General features: G+C 33.7%; 2 protein-coding genes across 4 annotated transcripts; both read right to left on the reverse strand.

Moving 5' to 3' along the window:
- Nucleotides 1–2954: 2954 nt before the first annotated feature.
- LOC147402904 (pathogenesis-related thaumatin-like protein 3.5) lies at nucleotides 2955–6599 on the reverse strand. Its single transcript, XM_086438298.1, has 3 exons — nucleotides 5702–6599; nucleotides 4012–4675; nucleotides 2955–3203 (listed from the first exon to the last, which is right to left on the reverse strand). Exons 1-3 carry the CDS (start codon nucleotides 5814–5816, stop codon nucleotides 3062–3064), a joined length of 921 nt encoding a protein of 306 aa, XP_086294424.1. The 5' UTR covers nucleotides 5817–6599; the 3' UTR covers nucleotides 2955–3061.
- A 283-nt stretch (nucleotides 6600–6882) lies between these two features.
- LOC147402905 (RNA-binding (RRM/RBD/RNP motifs) family protein) lies at nucleotides 6883–15013 on the reverse strand. Of its 3 annotated transcripts, none has more exons than XM_086438301.1 (5): nucleotides 14864–15013; nucleotides 14697–14773; nucleotides 14463–14562; nucleotides 7952–8424; nucleotides 6883–7351 (listed from the first exon to the last, which is right to left on the reverse strand). In XM_086438301.1, the coding sequence occupies exons 4-5, from the start codon at nucleotides 8396–8398 to the stop codon at nucleotides 7199–7201; spliced, it is 600 nt and encodes a 199-aa protein (XP_086294427.1). In that variant the 5' UTR covers nucleotides 8399–8424; nucleotides 14463–14562; nucleotides 14697–14773; nucleotides 14864–15013; the 3' UTR covers nucleotides 6883–7198. The 3 variants fall into 3 exon arrangements, with proteins under 3 accessions (XP_086294427.1, XP_086294425.1, XP_086294426.1); XM_086438299.1 differs by having other exon boundaries at nucleotides 14463–14612; XM_086438300.1 differs by having other exon boundaries at nucleotides 14697–14916.
- Nucleotides 15014–16034: the final 1021 nt, after the last annotated feature.

The raw sequence follows: 16034 nt of genomic DNA on the forward strand, positions 1-16034 counted from the left end.
TTCTAAAAAATTATTACTTTTAACAAAGATAAATTTTTTACTTTTGAAAAAAATCATTAATTTTTATATTTAATATAACAAATTATAACTAAGTTAATAATTTTATTGATGATATGTTAATATTTTGAAGGAAATTTTTTATTATAATGATTTGAAATATTTTTTTTCTCATTCGATTCTTGAGAATCGAAATTGGTAGGTACTCGTAAATTTTTACGGTTCCGGTACTATTTATTTTGGAATCGGACCCAGAACTTACAAGAATCGGAATCGAACTAATATTAATGATTATGGTTCTAAGTTTCTTAGGAATCGAACCGAACTGAACCTAATTAAGAAGAGTTAGGATCCAATACCGTGTCCCTTTACAAACGTAAAATAAAATAAAATAATAAATAAATAGGATAGGTGGCATGTTTTAATTGGTATTTAAAAACCTCAAGCTCCTAAACAATTTGTTCATGCAGCCCAATGCATTTTTTCCCTATCAAATTGTGTGGACGGGGATATCGCTCTACATCACGACTCAATTCAGAATCGGATGACACACTCACCATGCCTTCCTTGACTTCAGTTGTCTTAAAAGATTAATAAAAAAATCCAAATACCCTTATTTTCAACTTATAGCAAAAAAAACTTTTGATTTTCCTTTTTACAAACCATCATCTTCAACTTTTTTATTTTTTATTTTGTATATAAGTAGGTATACATGTATATTTTGTTTATCTATATATCTTCTATTCTTTGTTTTCAGCCTAATATATCTTTTATTCATTGTTTTGAACCTAATATGGATATTATGTTAAACAATCCAACAACCAAAAGGCCAGGGCATCTTTCCACAAAGAGAGAGGTCTTGAGTTCATACCCCCTCCCATGTCTAGTACATCCCGCTAGTCGAGCCAATAAAAAAACAAATGTTACACAATCCAACCATATGGTTAGTTGGTAGTTTTTTTTAATCATCATTAGAAGAACCTTTCATTATGGTATTACTTACCATACGAAAATGTTAACTTTAGTAAAATATGAACCAATTTAGTTTACCTTACATGAGAATTTCAGAATAATTTTTCCTTCTTATTTCATTCCAGTAAAAGATTTGATCTCGAGGTGTAGGGGCTAAGTTTGATTTCCTATAACATAAATGTTTGGTCCACACTCATTGATGAACCTAAATAAAGACTTAGCTTTATCTATGATTTATAGCAATTGGTTTCAATATATGTGATTTAATTATTTTGGAGTTAAAACAACATTTGTTTGTGTATTGCAAGTGAACTATTTCAAAAACCCTTTAATTAATATTTTAAATTATAAATTAGTCATTTGTTGCATATGGGATTGCACATGGCATGCTACTCTTGCTAGCATTCCTCTTAAATTTCATAGGATCTTAAATTTTATAAAAAAATCAAGAAACTTGCAATCCCACTACCTATAATCATGTTGATTAATTTTTAAAATTACAAAAAAAATCCTTTTTACATATGTGACATGTGTCTTGGCCAAGTTTTTGAGTTGACTCAACAAGTTTCTTTAAATGTATAACCAACTTGAAATTAAATTGTGTAAATGAGTTGAGCTGCGAGTTTTAAAACCTCGTTTCAGACAATAGAACCGGCTGAAACGCATGTGTTGAAGAAATAAAACTTGAAATCAAGTTTAAAATTTTAATGTTTCAAAAATCCGATTTTAAAAAAGTGCTACTACTTTAGAAAAAAAAAATTATATAAATTAGTTATAAACAATACAATTTCCAATTGTTAATTTTCATCTCCATTTCATGCATAAATAATGCAACCTATCCATAGTAAGTTTAGACCATTTCATTTACATTAATTTTTTATAAGAGTGTCATTTATAGTTGATTTACAAAACATTTAGTATGACAAGCTTCATTAGTAGAAGTTATATAATGAGTTTTCGAACAAAAATGATGTTAATTGAGATATTGGAGTTAACAAAAAGTATTCTAAAAAATCTGAACGATTTAGTAATTTTATTATTTTCCTTGTATCATATCTCTCTAACGTTTCATTATTTTTAACATAATATTCAAAAATTTATATAATTTCCTATTAAAATAATATAATATAAAAAATTTAATTTTCAAATTGTATGATACTTCCTTTTTCCATTTTTAATTTTATCTTATATAAAATCATTATTTATTTAAATTTTATCCTTGTAGATATAATGAATATTATCACTTGTCATTTCTTGAATTTAGTATTATAATGAGACAAGGCTGAGTACAAGAGGTTGCACACCAAAATTTGGAAGACAATAGGTAATAATAGAATGAAGGTCATTTTTATAAATAAAATAAAATAAAATAAAATTATAATCCACATCTTTACTATGATAATGAGAGAGAGAGAGAGAGGCAGAGTTGAAGTTGTTGCACACCAAAATTTGGACCACCATAAATGCCCCCAACCTTTACATTCCAAGGTAATATAATAAAAAATTAATAAAATTATAATCTCACATCCCTGTAATCAAGTTTGTCAATTGTAGAAAATTCAAAACTTTGAAATCCAATGGATAAAAATATCCAACATGTTTGGGGCACTAAAAGGATGAGTAGCCCAGTGGGCCTGGAAAATTGTGCCATGCAGCATGGGCCTTGGGCTGATAATGGGCTGGCAAAGTAGGCCTCATATGGTCTTGACTTGTATAATTTAAATTCAGGGTTCACATTGATACCTCTAGTGGTACATTTTTCCATCTTGTGTTTTTCACTCAATAGAATTATATGATAATGGAAGCTTTCAATCCTAAATGGAGTCACCAAAATGTTAAGGGCACATAAAGTCTCAACCAAGCCATGATTTGGCAATTTTTGCTCATTAACACAGCCACAAGTGAAGAGGCACGCTCCCATTGACGAATGAAAAAAAAAAAAAAGCCGATTCGAATATTTGACATGATTTTATTTGCGATACATACATGTAATAGTAAAAAGAAATTTGAAAATAAACAAATTTACATTGCATAGGAGGACTTCTTTTTTCAATTTCCAAAGTACAGATAAGCAGAACCTTTAAGTGGCCTTTTAATTTCCTAAGACAATAAACCAGAAATTAATCAATATGAATGAGAATATCAGGACCCACCATGTTCCAGTGAGTGATTTTAAACCGTTTGATCCACTGCAAATGAGTCGATTATTGTGATAAGTACACGATGTTCGATTCCTGAAAACAAACATCAACAAAGCCAGCTCTGTAAAAAAAAAAAATGATTTATCCATAATTGAAATATATTAATAAATTTTGAAATGTTCCCAGCCTGGCAAACCTAATAAAAGCTGTAAATTAATATATATATATATATATATATATATAGTGAAAACACACACGCAAAGAATCAGCTTGACTGGTAATTTCAAGCAATAGAGCTTATATTGCCACACCATCTTTTGTTAACGTCACTCCAAGATTTGTTTGAACTCGAGCAACAGTTGGTGTGGTAATAGAATCTTTCTTTAATAATCTTTTCACCATCTAGTGGGTGGGTCAATCCCATGATGAAATTGGCCTCTAAACCCACTAATAAGGCCCAACCAATCATGGTAAGTGAGCATAAATCTTGAGGTCCATGAATAGTTAGTTTTGACCTTTGGCCATGAAACTATCTAAGATCCATACCAAATCCAAAACTCAAATAATGAAATATTGATCGATCAGTGTTTTCAAACTTGGACTGAACCAACGATGAAGCAAATTCACCAATCAAGCTCGGACAAAGGAGAAGGGTCGTGTTAGCATATATAATTGACATTCCATTTTAATCATGCTAGGATGTTATTTTTTGATTTTGAACAATGGAATGAAGGAATATAATTTGTTTACCCGACCCCAAATCTTTGGAATAAGACTTTATTTTTATATATATTATATTAGAGGTTTTTGAAGAAATTCAGATTTTTATATATACCCGAATCGCTCTAATGGTTTGATATAAGATAATGTGATCGAACTAAATATAAACCTTAATACTCACCGGGATGAGCAGAAAGCAACAATGTAGTCTGTTCCGGTACACGTTAAAATACTAGATGGGTCATCGTAGGCATAACTATAGGCGGTCGGGCATGCCTCCTTAAAGAGCTTCGAGTAGTACGTAGGCCTGCATGTTGATGGGTTTCCAAACACTCCCTTACAACAATATTGATCGGTTTGAAACACATCACAAGCGCTTCGACACGCAATAACCTTCCCACCAGCCTTTAGAGCTAGTTCCGACGGGCATTTGACCCTCAAATCACTATCACAACCTGCATTGCTGCAGTTTCCCTTACCATTAAGGGGTGTGATGGATATCGGCAAGTTGAATCCATCAACAAGGCTAACATCGTAAAAATCGAGTGATGCAAGGGTAAATTCGGCAAGTGAGGCTGGTGTTTGGCCTGCACCTGTGCATTTGAGGTTGTTGCCACAGCTACCAGTTTGGCATTTGCCCATACCATTACTATCAAAGGAACAACCGGTTCGGCCCCAAATTCGCCCCGACCAACCAATTGGAGCGGTAATAACGATAGATTGGCCTGGTTTTAATGGGAACCCGCCTCCATTGAAGTTCTCACCGGGGATGATTGCAGGCCAAATCATCTCCTTGCAGTCATTAATTATCGTGAAAATTCTCGCCGATTCTGACAGTTGTGCCCCTATTCATAACATTAAAAAGCATAAATAATTCAAATTAAACTAATTTATAAGGAAGATGTAGTTATTTTGACCAAAAAAAAAAGCAGAAGGGACCAACTAGATGCACATCACCTAGTACCAATTGCACTCCAATACTTAAGAACCCACTTGCACTCAATTGTTATGATCTAACTTCAAGAAAAAGAAGTTGCATTCTTCTTCTTCTTCAAAATCATAGAGGAACCATGGTGCAAAAGTTTGGTAAACTCAATATTTAATTTTCAAAGCTTCTTGATATACAAATAGTATAAAAATATAGAGGGACTCCCGCTAATGATGGGTCTTTTATCTTCAGTATTAGTGTCAACTTCTTTCATGGAGTGCAAGTGTAACAAGGATAGAAATTTAAAAAAAAAAAAAAAACAAGTAAAAAATATTTATTTTGTTTTATATATTGGATTGCAATCGTTAAGCTTTTTTAAAAAAAAATATATCTTCAGTATTGGTGTATCATCCAATAAATCTGCAAGATTGGTTAGAAAAATAGTATGGTTATCTTCATCTCTAAACATTGGTGCAGCAATATAAGCTTTATAAGGAAAGAAAAAAAAAAGGATTAAGAGAGAATTGTGATAAAATGACTCACTTAATCGACTTACTCTGACATGACATGTTCAAGAACCGTAAATATGTACTCATCAGGATACAAAACTATATTTTTATGGGGAAGTGCAGTTGTGTATCCCGATGAGTACAGATCTACGGTTCCCAAGCATGTCACGTCAAGGGAGTCGATTGAGTATGCCACGTGGGGTAGTCAGATTATCACGATTCTTAAGAGAAAATAGGAAAATGATGAAGTAACATTAAAATGGACATTGATTCTCACATTGCTGACATGGATGTATGTACTGAACCATAGATGCTATTCATCGAGATACGAGTGAAAAGCATTTATGGTTATGTGTACACCTTCACATCAGCAATGTGAGAATCAAAGTCACTTTCAATGTTATTCCAGCATGACTCAAGAAAGAAAATATTACCTGATACAATGATAATTAAGATTATCAAAAATGTCGAGTGTACACAAAGATGCGAAGCCATCTCTCTCTCTCTCTCTCTTTCTCTCTCTTTGGGTAATTGAGAGACTTCAAACATTGGATAAGAGTGTGAGAAGGTGAATGCATACAAATTTAAAGAGCAAGGAAGGGAGAATACGTGTAGCTGGCCGTCCACAAAAGGTTATCCTTACTTGCACGATGGATTGATTCCTTCCCCCAACCGTTTCCAGACTAAAATAACTTAAAGTTCCTTTCGGTGTTCCCTTCTTCCCCCAAACGACATTTTGTCAGTTTTACCATGGACCCACCTTATGCTTCCACGTGGCAATCAATGACCAATCACTTAAAAAGGCCTAGTAGATGTAGTAGAGGAAGACCCATATGGCTCCTTATGCATCTCCAGTGAAGCTTGAATAACCTCAACATTGGGCCTTCTGATAAAATGGGGTTCATGATCAGTCCTCATAGATGTGATGATTTTTTAAATGAATTTCTTCTCTTCGACTTCATTCCTTCTATATACAATGTTATAAAAGATTAAAACAGCTCAAAAGCTTGTTGAAGAGTATGTGTGAGTGAATAAAGTGTGCTCGCAAACTAAACTAATGGATGCTCCTTTGCTTTCTTAAAGAAAGGGGGAGGTACCAAACATTCTGATAGGTTTCATTCTCTTATAAGCCCAAAAACCAAACTTACTATATTAATTGTCATGCAGATTCATCTCAGCTACTTCATCTATCTTCACAATTGCTCAAAATAAAATGCTAACAAAAAAATTGATGGACGCTAAAGTTGATACCACCATAAAGTGATTGACAATGGACATTAATCATCAAGCACAAATGAACCGAAAGGTGAGGGTTTAACTTTCCGTATCAATATCACCTAAGTAAGTATCGTTTGTTTTTTTTTTTTTTTTTTTTTTTTTTTAGGCAAACAATAATAACAATTTTTTTTTTGATGGGGGTAAGTTTGGACTTGAATATTACAATTATCATTTTTTTATATTATCAGTAAGCCTACTTTTAATGAGGTCCCACCTTTCAAAGGTATTGATTAAGTTGTTATAAGGGCCAACTCAGTGAGTTGGTAAAACCTACCGGCATGTGCACGTGATAATATCAACTCTTTACCCCCTCTTCTCCCTCACAAAAACTTCTAAATACAAAAAATGAAAATTTAATTTTTTAAAACTTACAACTACCTTTGATAAGGTTAGAAATATCAGAATGAACTGATCTTTTACGATGACAAACTCCACCGCAATGAAAAGATCATTTACACCAAAATTCACATATTTGTGTATCATGGGAATAACTTCTTGCAGAACATGGTATATACATCACCCAAAAGAATGGCATGTGAAGATGAGCAGCACTAGGAAAAAAACTCCAAGATCCCAAAAATTCATCTCATGTGTAGACCATGACTCTCACCACTACATGAACTGAAGAAATGAGAGCTGTAATCAGAAATCTCTCAATCGTCCATAATGTTCAAGTTGTATCTGCGTGCCAAGCGACCAAGAGTTCCATCAGCCATGAGGTTATCCATCATCTCATACTTCTTGTAATTTGCCTTAAGTCCCTCAGCCTGCACCTTTGCGAGCTTCTCTTCTTCTTCCAATTGAAGCTGTAACATGATCATGATGCATTTGGCATTAAGAAATTAGACACAGCTGCAAAGAGGAATGACAGTATAACCCCATGCATAGAAATGGTTCCTATATATGCAGTGATTGGCCAAAAAGATCGGACCACAGATCATGGATGCCAATTTTTTTGAGTCCAACTAGCCTTAATAAGATTTCAACTCATACCAAGGATCGTTGACCTCATCTTGTGGCATCCTAAAACTTGATCCGATCCCACGGGGGTTGTAGAGGACACTATTCTATGAACTTTGGAAAAAAAAAAATTAGGAGTTCCGTGGAAGTTCAGTAGCTGTCCATTTTCAAAAAAATAAAAAAATTAGGATCTGAGTTTTTCCATGAACTCTAGAGGGCTGTGGTGTTGGATTGCCAATATGGTAATCCATTTGAGCAAAACGACCCTCAGTAAGACTTAAAATCTTACCAAATAAGGAAAATGTTTCTCAATTTAAAAAAAAAATTTAATCTAATCATCAGAATTCCTACATTTTCCCTCCGTTCAAGCAGTATATTATCATGTACTACCTTGAATTTCAAAGCAAAGGAAACAACTGGAAACCGGATGAAACACCAAATTCTACCTTGAGCATCAATGAAGCCTCCGCGGCATATTTCCTAGTGAGAAATTTCATCTTCTTTGCTACCTCAATATCTGGATCCTTGGGCTCCAACCACTGGCAGAGTATCTTTTGGCCAGGCCTTATGGGGCGATCAACAAACATCTCCACCTCAGCCGCACGTGCTCTCACAGGCCTTGGCATCCCAGACATCATGAACGGATAATTGGTCATCTCAATTATTATTGATTTAGCCTGCTTAGCAGTCTCCATCTCCACCAAGGCACACTGGGGTATGTCCTTTGATTCCGTGTAGTTTGGGATAAACTGAGCATTTGTTACATTCCCAAACTGTCCAAGTGCAGTTTTCAGGACAGCTGTCGTAACCATTGGTGACAGGTTGTCGATATAAATTGTCCGCTTCACTTTCTCTTCAAATGCAGAATATTCCTCTTCGGGTGAAGTCCCCATGTGGTAATGTTAAATGCGAAGTCTCTCTGGTAAGATAAGAGAGGTATGAGAATCTAAAATTGTCCATGAAACCAAAGAGAGATTTATAATTGTTCTTAAACAAGAGAACCAGTTTCAAGTATAAAATCATGAGGGAGTGCAATCTCTTTAGAAACAACTTTGAGCAGATTGAGTAGCACACCCAACTTAACACCATGTCTCCCTCTAACCCTGGTGGTCCATAGAATATTGTTAATGGGGACAAGCGGCGATATACGTTTGGGGGAGAACAACCCTACCCAGAGAGCATATGATATTGATTTGTAACTTAGAAGTAAAACCCACACCTGTCCTTAAAATCCCTACAATTTTAAACAATCTAAATTCACACAATTCCCTCAAAATCCCTTACTTTTTAGAATAGAACTAAATCTAGATAATGTGGTCCACAATTTAAAATAAATAAATTTAGGCAGATCGAGTGCCAAGATGAACAGACATTTAAGAGGGAACCCGTTAGACCTCCACAAAAAAAAAAATCGTACTCCTGGGCATAATCAATGATGACAAAGAGTTCCAAAAGGGGTACACCACATTACTCGAGCCGTATTGCAATGAAAAAACATGTGATCATCCCCAATACATAATCTAGGAAATCCCATCTCACATGATTATAAGTTTTATCCAAGTTTACCTTGTAAAAAATGAATGGCTCTCCACATTTGACTCTGAACCCCTCATATAGAGACTAGAGTCAAATCATTGAGCGCAATACAATAATTCTTGACGAAAACTATAGATATGTTGTATAAATAAAGAATCCCCTTTCTTCCACGAATTACGAAAAAAAGGAAGGTCATTACTAGATTTTTTAACAAGATTTCCCAAAATCTATAATACGTGTGTTCACACTACAACCCTCTTTCTTTTCATGAGTAACCTTATCACATAAAAATCTCCCTCCAGACACACCATTGGGCCCAAAGACTATCAAAGTCATCAAGTTTCTCCCATAATTCTTGGCAAATATCTCGATTTGTAGAGCTATACACACTAGTCAGAACCCAAGGAAAAGGGAGATCAATGCAACTACAAAAAAAAAAGAAAAAAAAGCAAGAGTAAGAATGCACACCAACTGAAATTCCTACTAAGCCCTGGCCCATATCTCCCTTATTTATCTTCGTCCAATCTCTACAGCTTTGTTATAATAAAATGGAAAGATAAATCTTTCACCTGCAAAACCCGTCCTTAATTACCACGCTTTTGTGTTACTAGTTGAACACTATTCACACCTTCCTTCTACCCCCCACTTTCTCCTTGATTTACAGTCATAATTAATCCAACTAGAAAGTTTAAAATCTCCGATAAAGAATTCAGGCTTTGCCTCTTCTCAACCCCCATACCTTTAATGTTACCCTCCAACTTAAATAGGGGCACAAATGGCTGATAACTACTAAAAATATATGAGGAAGAACCTTTGAAGGAAAGTCAAGATCTACACAAGAGATCTTCTTGGAGATTTTAGGCTTGTTGTTCTTTTGGTGCAACATCTTCAAAGAGTTTAAAGGGATCTTTTTTGAAGACTTTCTTCTTCGTTGGGACGTTATTTGTAATCTATCAAATTCTTAGTATCTTTCTCTTCTTTTCTTTTTTTTTTTATTACCGTTTTTTTATTATTTGGTTGGTTATCTCGACCTTCCTCTTGTATTGCTTTTCTTTCCCTTATTTATCAATATATATGGGAAGCGTTCGGAGGCCCTAAAGAGAGCCAAGCATTGTATCAAACATTTTTCAAAATATGGGTTATAAGTTTCGGAATGGGCTGATTTTTTGTGAGGATGATCTCTATGGTGAAAAGATCATCCTCACCAAAAATCAGCTCATTCCAAAACTTCTAATCCATACATTGAAAAAATGTTTGGCACAACGTTTGGCTCTCTTTAGGGCCTCTGAACTCCACCCTATATATACATGAGGAAGGAATAATATATATATATATATATATATATATATATATATATATATATATATATATATAGAGAGAGAGAGAGAGAGAGAGAGAGAGGAAAAAAGAAGAAGAAGAGATGATAATCAACATGAAGTACATAAAGTTTTCGGTAAGTTCATTCCGGGAGTCATTATCACACCAAGGAGTTTCCTCCTTCCCAGTGAATCCCATTTGGGGGCACAAAGTTACCTCAAAGGCATCGTTCTTCATTTGGTTGGCAGCATCTGGTAAAATTCTTTCATTCGATAATCTTATGATTAGGGGTTTTGTGTGCCCAAATGTTTGCCCCTTGTGTTTAAGAAACGGGAAATTGATTTCTCACTTGTTGATTCATTTTCCTTTGGTGCATAGAATTTGGATTCATGGGTTTTTTCTAATTCAGTTTTGTCTCTTTTCCAAGTTTGGAATCAAAATGCTTTAGTGGGAAAGAAAAAATTACTTATGGTACATTACCCCTTTTGACGTATGTTGGGTGGTTTGGCAAGAAAAGAATAGAAGAGTTTTCAATGAGCAGGTTTCATTTTTTCAAGACATTATTATGGAAATGCTAGGACTCATGTTCTTTTGGAGTAAATTGGAGTCGGATTTTAAAGGTGTGTTCTTTGATGATTTTGTATTTAGATGGGATACTATTGTTTGATAATTAGTTGCTTAATTTTCATTTTGCGATGTATGCTTTTGTTGCACTTTGGCTGGTTATCTCAACGGGCTTTTTATTAATACAATTGATCTACTTCTCAAAACAAAAAACATAAATAAATAAATAAATAAAAAATGATGACAATCAACAAATGAGTATAGAAGAGATAATATTAGTGAATATATGACTTGACGTACTCCAACACAGCAAGTGTAAGCCCCCACTTAAGGGGCCAAAGCGGGAAAGATTGTTCTATACTATTCCCTGGTAGCCAGAATCAATGGTATGCCATGTAAGTTGGAGTATTTCACTTTCTTATCAAAGCGAGTATATGGAATTCTAGATGAGAGTATGCGCAGTTGTGCTGTGCACTGTTGATTTAGGGCACAACTTCTTCATTTTTCCAAATTAATAGACGATACACACAACACCCATCACCATCAACCTGTACAACCAAATTTTTTATTTATTTTTCCCTAAAAATCAGTCATCTTCAACCCCTGATTTTTCATATTCACAATCAGGAATCCCCAATCCTAATGTTCTACAATCTACTTCAAACCTCAAGGCAAGTTACGATTTTTAGGGAAATAGAAAACTAGTGGAGTTCGGGGGGGGGGGGGGGGGATAAGAGTTTTCTACAGTAGGTTACGGTGAAGATGATAGATTTTGAGAGAGAAATTAAGGGTTTCTTCGGATGCAGTTGAAGATCTGTGTGTGAGAGAACATTTACCTGGTAGTTAGTAGTTGAAGGTCCGATCGTCTCCTCAACGGAAAATTTAAGTTCGATTAATTATTTATATGACTTGACTAGTATCACCAGTGTTACTATGTTATTCCCCACTTTAATTAGTTATAAAAACATAATATTGATTAATATTATTTATTTGTAATTTAATGATTGCAGTTTCTTCTATTTCAAATGCTTTGGATTAATTCTATAATTATAGTAGTGTTGAATTTTTTTTCATCGTTACACTATTATTATTTTCTAATTGCAATAGTCGCCAATATTTCATTGTTTGTTTTTTGAAGACATACATGACTAATAATTATTTAAGAAATAAAAACTACTTCATATGACAAATAGAATGAGAATCTTCATGAAGAGCGGTTTTCCAACATTTTGGGAACAAATTTCTATATTTTGAGAATGGGGATTGGAGAAGGATTCACTCCCAAAGCGTCATAACAAGATTTGAGAATGGGAACAACATCCCCAACAGAAGGATTGGGTCATTAACGGGTTAATTAACCTACTTGTCTAATTTTTGGGCCAACTTGATAAGTTAACCCTTCTCGAATTTGAACAGATGTCACTGATACAAAGCATCTTTCCTTGAAAATTGGAATACAAAGATTAAATTGAATTAGGACTAGATTAGATCAATTGGTGCAACATCTTCAAAGAGTTTAACGTTATTTCAATATACTTTATATTAGCATTACCTTAATTTGGGATCTAATAATCAAATTATTTTCTTATCATTGTATCAAGAGAGAGAGAGAGAGAGAGAGTTGATCGACTCTGAAGCCCTAGATCAACAAGACCTTGGGCTGGGCTTGAATCTAATAGTGATGGTTGTCATTGAATAGTTCTGTTTTTCGACTAAATTCCCCCTCACTGATGATTTAGTAATTCTGTCGATAAACTTTTTTCAACCAAAGGCCATCTCACTTAGTAAAGTACATCGAGCAAATCCAATTAGAATTCGTTAAATCTGAGCTCATGGTCCTTCTCTATGCAGGCCACGGGTCGAACTTGGGGTGGGCCTAATTTTTATTATGACAGCTACTATTGGCACCCTAGGGCCTGTGTGGATATAGAGCCAGAAGTACTTAGAACATAAGTACTCCCAGAAGTATTTTTTGAAGTATTGTCTGGAGTAGGTGGATAACTGTTGTGTGTTTGGATGCAGGTTCTGAAAAGTACTATGAGAAGTACTTTTGACAGAGTTTTGTGTTTGAGAACTATTCTGGATTCTGTTAAAATGACCAGAATGCCCTTATATGTAACAATTACTATTTTTAACATTATAACTCAACAACTTATGCTCCAAAAAAGTAATAGTTACTATTTTTATTCAATAAAAACGTTATAACATCATTTTAAACTCAAAATATACTCTCTTTTTTTTAATTTAACAAAACCTCCCCTAAATATTAGACATGAAAAATAAAACCTGTATAAAAACATGATAGCTATATTTTGAGAAGCAAAAAATAAATAAAGAACATAACTTCGTAGAAGCAAAAAATAGAGTCATACTAAAGCACTATTAATATCACTAATGGGGAAAACACATCTTATCCTCTAAAGAGTGTCCAACAAGAAAACTTAATCATGTGTTAAGAGTAACTATGAAAGCATAGTATATGGATCGATTCATCCAACTTATTACCCCGAAGACAATATTTATTGATCGAGCAATATGATTGTTAATGCCATCAGTCAAGTATACCCTAATAGTCACTACAGATATTATGTCTATGACACATATATCAAAATGCAGCGAAGCATCTATACAAATGTACAAATGTACTCAATGCATGGGTTTAGGATTCAAGAAAAAATAGTGATTTTGACACAATGAATTAACAATAAAATTATTTCACATATAGAGAGTAAATGTTGTCTCAATTCAAAAACAAGTGTCTTGGATAAAAAAAACAATCATAGTGTTAAGAACTTCTATTTTCATTTGAAGATTTAGATGCTGGAATGGGAACAAAAGAGTGATTTTGACACAATGAATTAACAAGAAAATAACCAACACAATCTATTTTAAAAATTAAAGAAAAATACAAAATTTTAACCTTTCTAATGGTGTATTTAGGCAAACACAGTCTATTTGGCATTTATAATAGTATTTCCCCATGCTCAACAGTATCAACTATAGCTTATGGTCGAATCCAATTGTGTTTCATGGCAAGGGATTCAGGCCAGATGTGCTAAAAACTTAAGATATTCAAATTAATCAAAAAAACTATCTCATTGATTCTACTATAGGTATCCACTATCCAAGAAGTCAGATTTTGACTTGTAAAACATCAACTTCAAGATAGAACTAATCTCTGTTTTTTTCTAGTTGGACCAAAAAGAATTGAACCATTTTGAAGGTCCAAATCCTGATTCTAAGGTCCAATATTCTGGGCTCCACCATCATCAAACAAGGTTTTAAAAGTTCAAACCATAGATGATCTTGCTTGACCATGTTTTTTAGATTTCCACAATGCCCTAAGCATACATTTATACTCATGCAAATGGAAAATACCATTTAATAAGATTTTATCTTTTTATTTAATTGAGGGGACAATAACTTTAGAAAATGAACTAAACGAACTAAAATTAAAGATATTCAAATTACCCTTTTTATTAGAGATGTTCAGACCATAATCAATCAAAACGATCAAAATAGGGTTTCGATAAAACTTACTGAGAGGAATTCGTGTTCGATCTTGGTGGGTGCGAGATTTCGATCTGTGTTGGAGATGTTCAGACCCTTGATAATGGTGAAAAAATGATCAGATTTCAATCTGTGAGATAGAGGTAAACGATCGATTCCATCAGCTGAGAGGAGTTCGTGCTGGAGAAATACGAAAATAAATGAGAGAGCGATAGCGATGAAGATGGAGAAGGATTTCAGAAATGGGGGTTTCAAAAAACTTACCAATTTTTAGACTTTGATTTCGATCGGTGTTGGAGATGTTGTCGAGCTTTTGCAGATGAGATTGAGAGGAGTTCGTGCTAGAGACGGAGAAGAGAGGGAAAATTAGAAAAGACTTTACGCTCTGTTTGGATTGAGAGAAGCGGAGAGAAGAGAAGAGAAGATGATACCTCGGGTCGTCTCCTAGTCGAGGTCGCCTCCTTCGTTCCAAATCTCTAGGGTTTCTGAAATCAGATTAAATTTGTTTTTGTACTTGATGCGTAAGTAGCAATAACTGGCCTGCCAATATTACTTATATTTTGAAAATTTTAAAACTAACGAGGACAAACTTCAATGTAAATTTATTTATTTTCTCTTCCTTCTCGTCTCCCTAATTTTGAAGAGAATCAAATTTAACATTTTTTCCTTTATCTTCGCTTCACTTTTCTTCTCTTATTTACTCACTTAACAATCCAATCAGAAGAAAGAAAGAAAGAGAAAATTGCATATTTTCTCATCTCTTAATCCAAATAGATTGTCAGAGTTCAAACATAACGTAGAAGGGTAAGAAAATAATTGTGAATTTTTTTTAGGGAGATACTTGAAAATAAACATAAAAAATGACGTGAATTTAGTGCTTGTCGCAAGAGTACATTTGAGAAGTATATATTGAGGTACTTCTCTTAAAAGTACAATTTTAACTACTAACAAGAATTGTTTATCCAAGTACTTCTTAATCCAAACATAAACATAACTGCTTCTACCTCGAAGAAGTCAATGTAAACATACCCCTAACTTTTACTTATTACACACCAATTAAAAATAAGAAAAGAGTGAATCTTCATTTTCGTGCGTTGAATACGACGAAATTTCAAGTTCAATACACTGTTCATTTTAATTCCAAAACATGCATCTATTGTTTTTATAACATATGAACTCATGAGTTCGTTACTTTTAATATCTACGAATTCATGGATATACAAGCACATCCATTGATCATAAAATGATGAATTCACTCGAAGTGCATGTTTTTGGAATTAAAGTGAATAATATACAAAAATCAGAATTTGGACATAAGTTGAGCAAGTTTTGGAAAAAATCCCAGATGTAAATGATTGAGAATCAATAAAAGTTGAGGTGTCAATCGAAGCTTTTTTTTTTTTTTTTTGGGAGAGGGTTTAAGATTTTATATGAGCCTAATCATAATTGTAAATAATTATTGAAATTGTTTGAATGAGTGTTAAAATGTTTTGTAATATTGAGATAATAATTTGAGTCAAACCTTTATAATGTTTGAAGGTAGTTCTTAATCTTTAGATAATTTAAGAAATTGGGGTGTAATAAGTAAAAGTTAGGACACCA

This window comes from Akebia trifoliata, chromosome 4 (assembly GCF_017979445.1).
Source record: "Akebia trifoliata isolate Shusen 1 chromosome 4, ASM1797944v1, whole genome shotgun sequence".
In the NCBI taxonomy this organism is placed as follows: Eukaryota; Viridiplantae; Streptophyta; class Magnoliopsida; order Ranunculales; family Lardizabalaceae; genus Akebia; species Akebia trifoliata.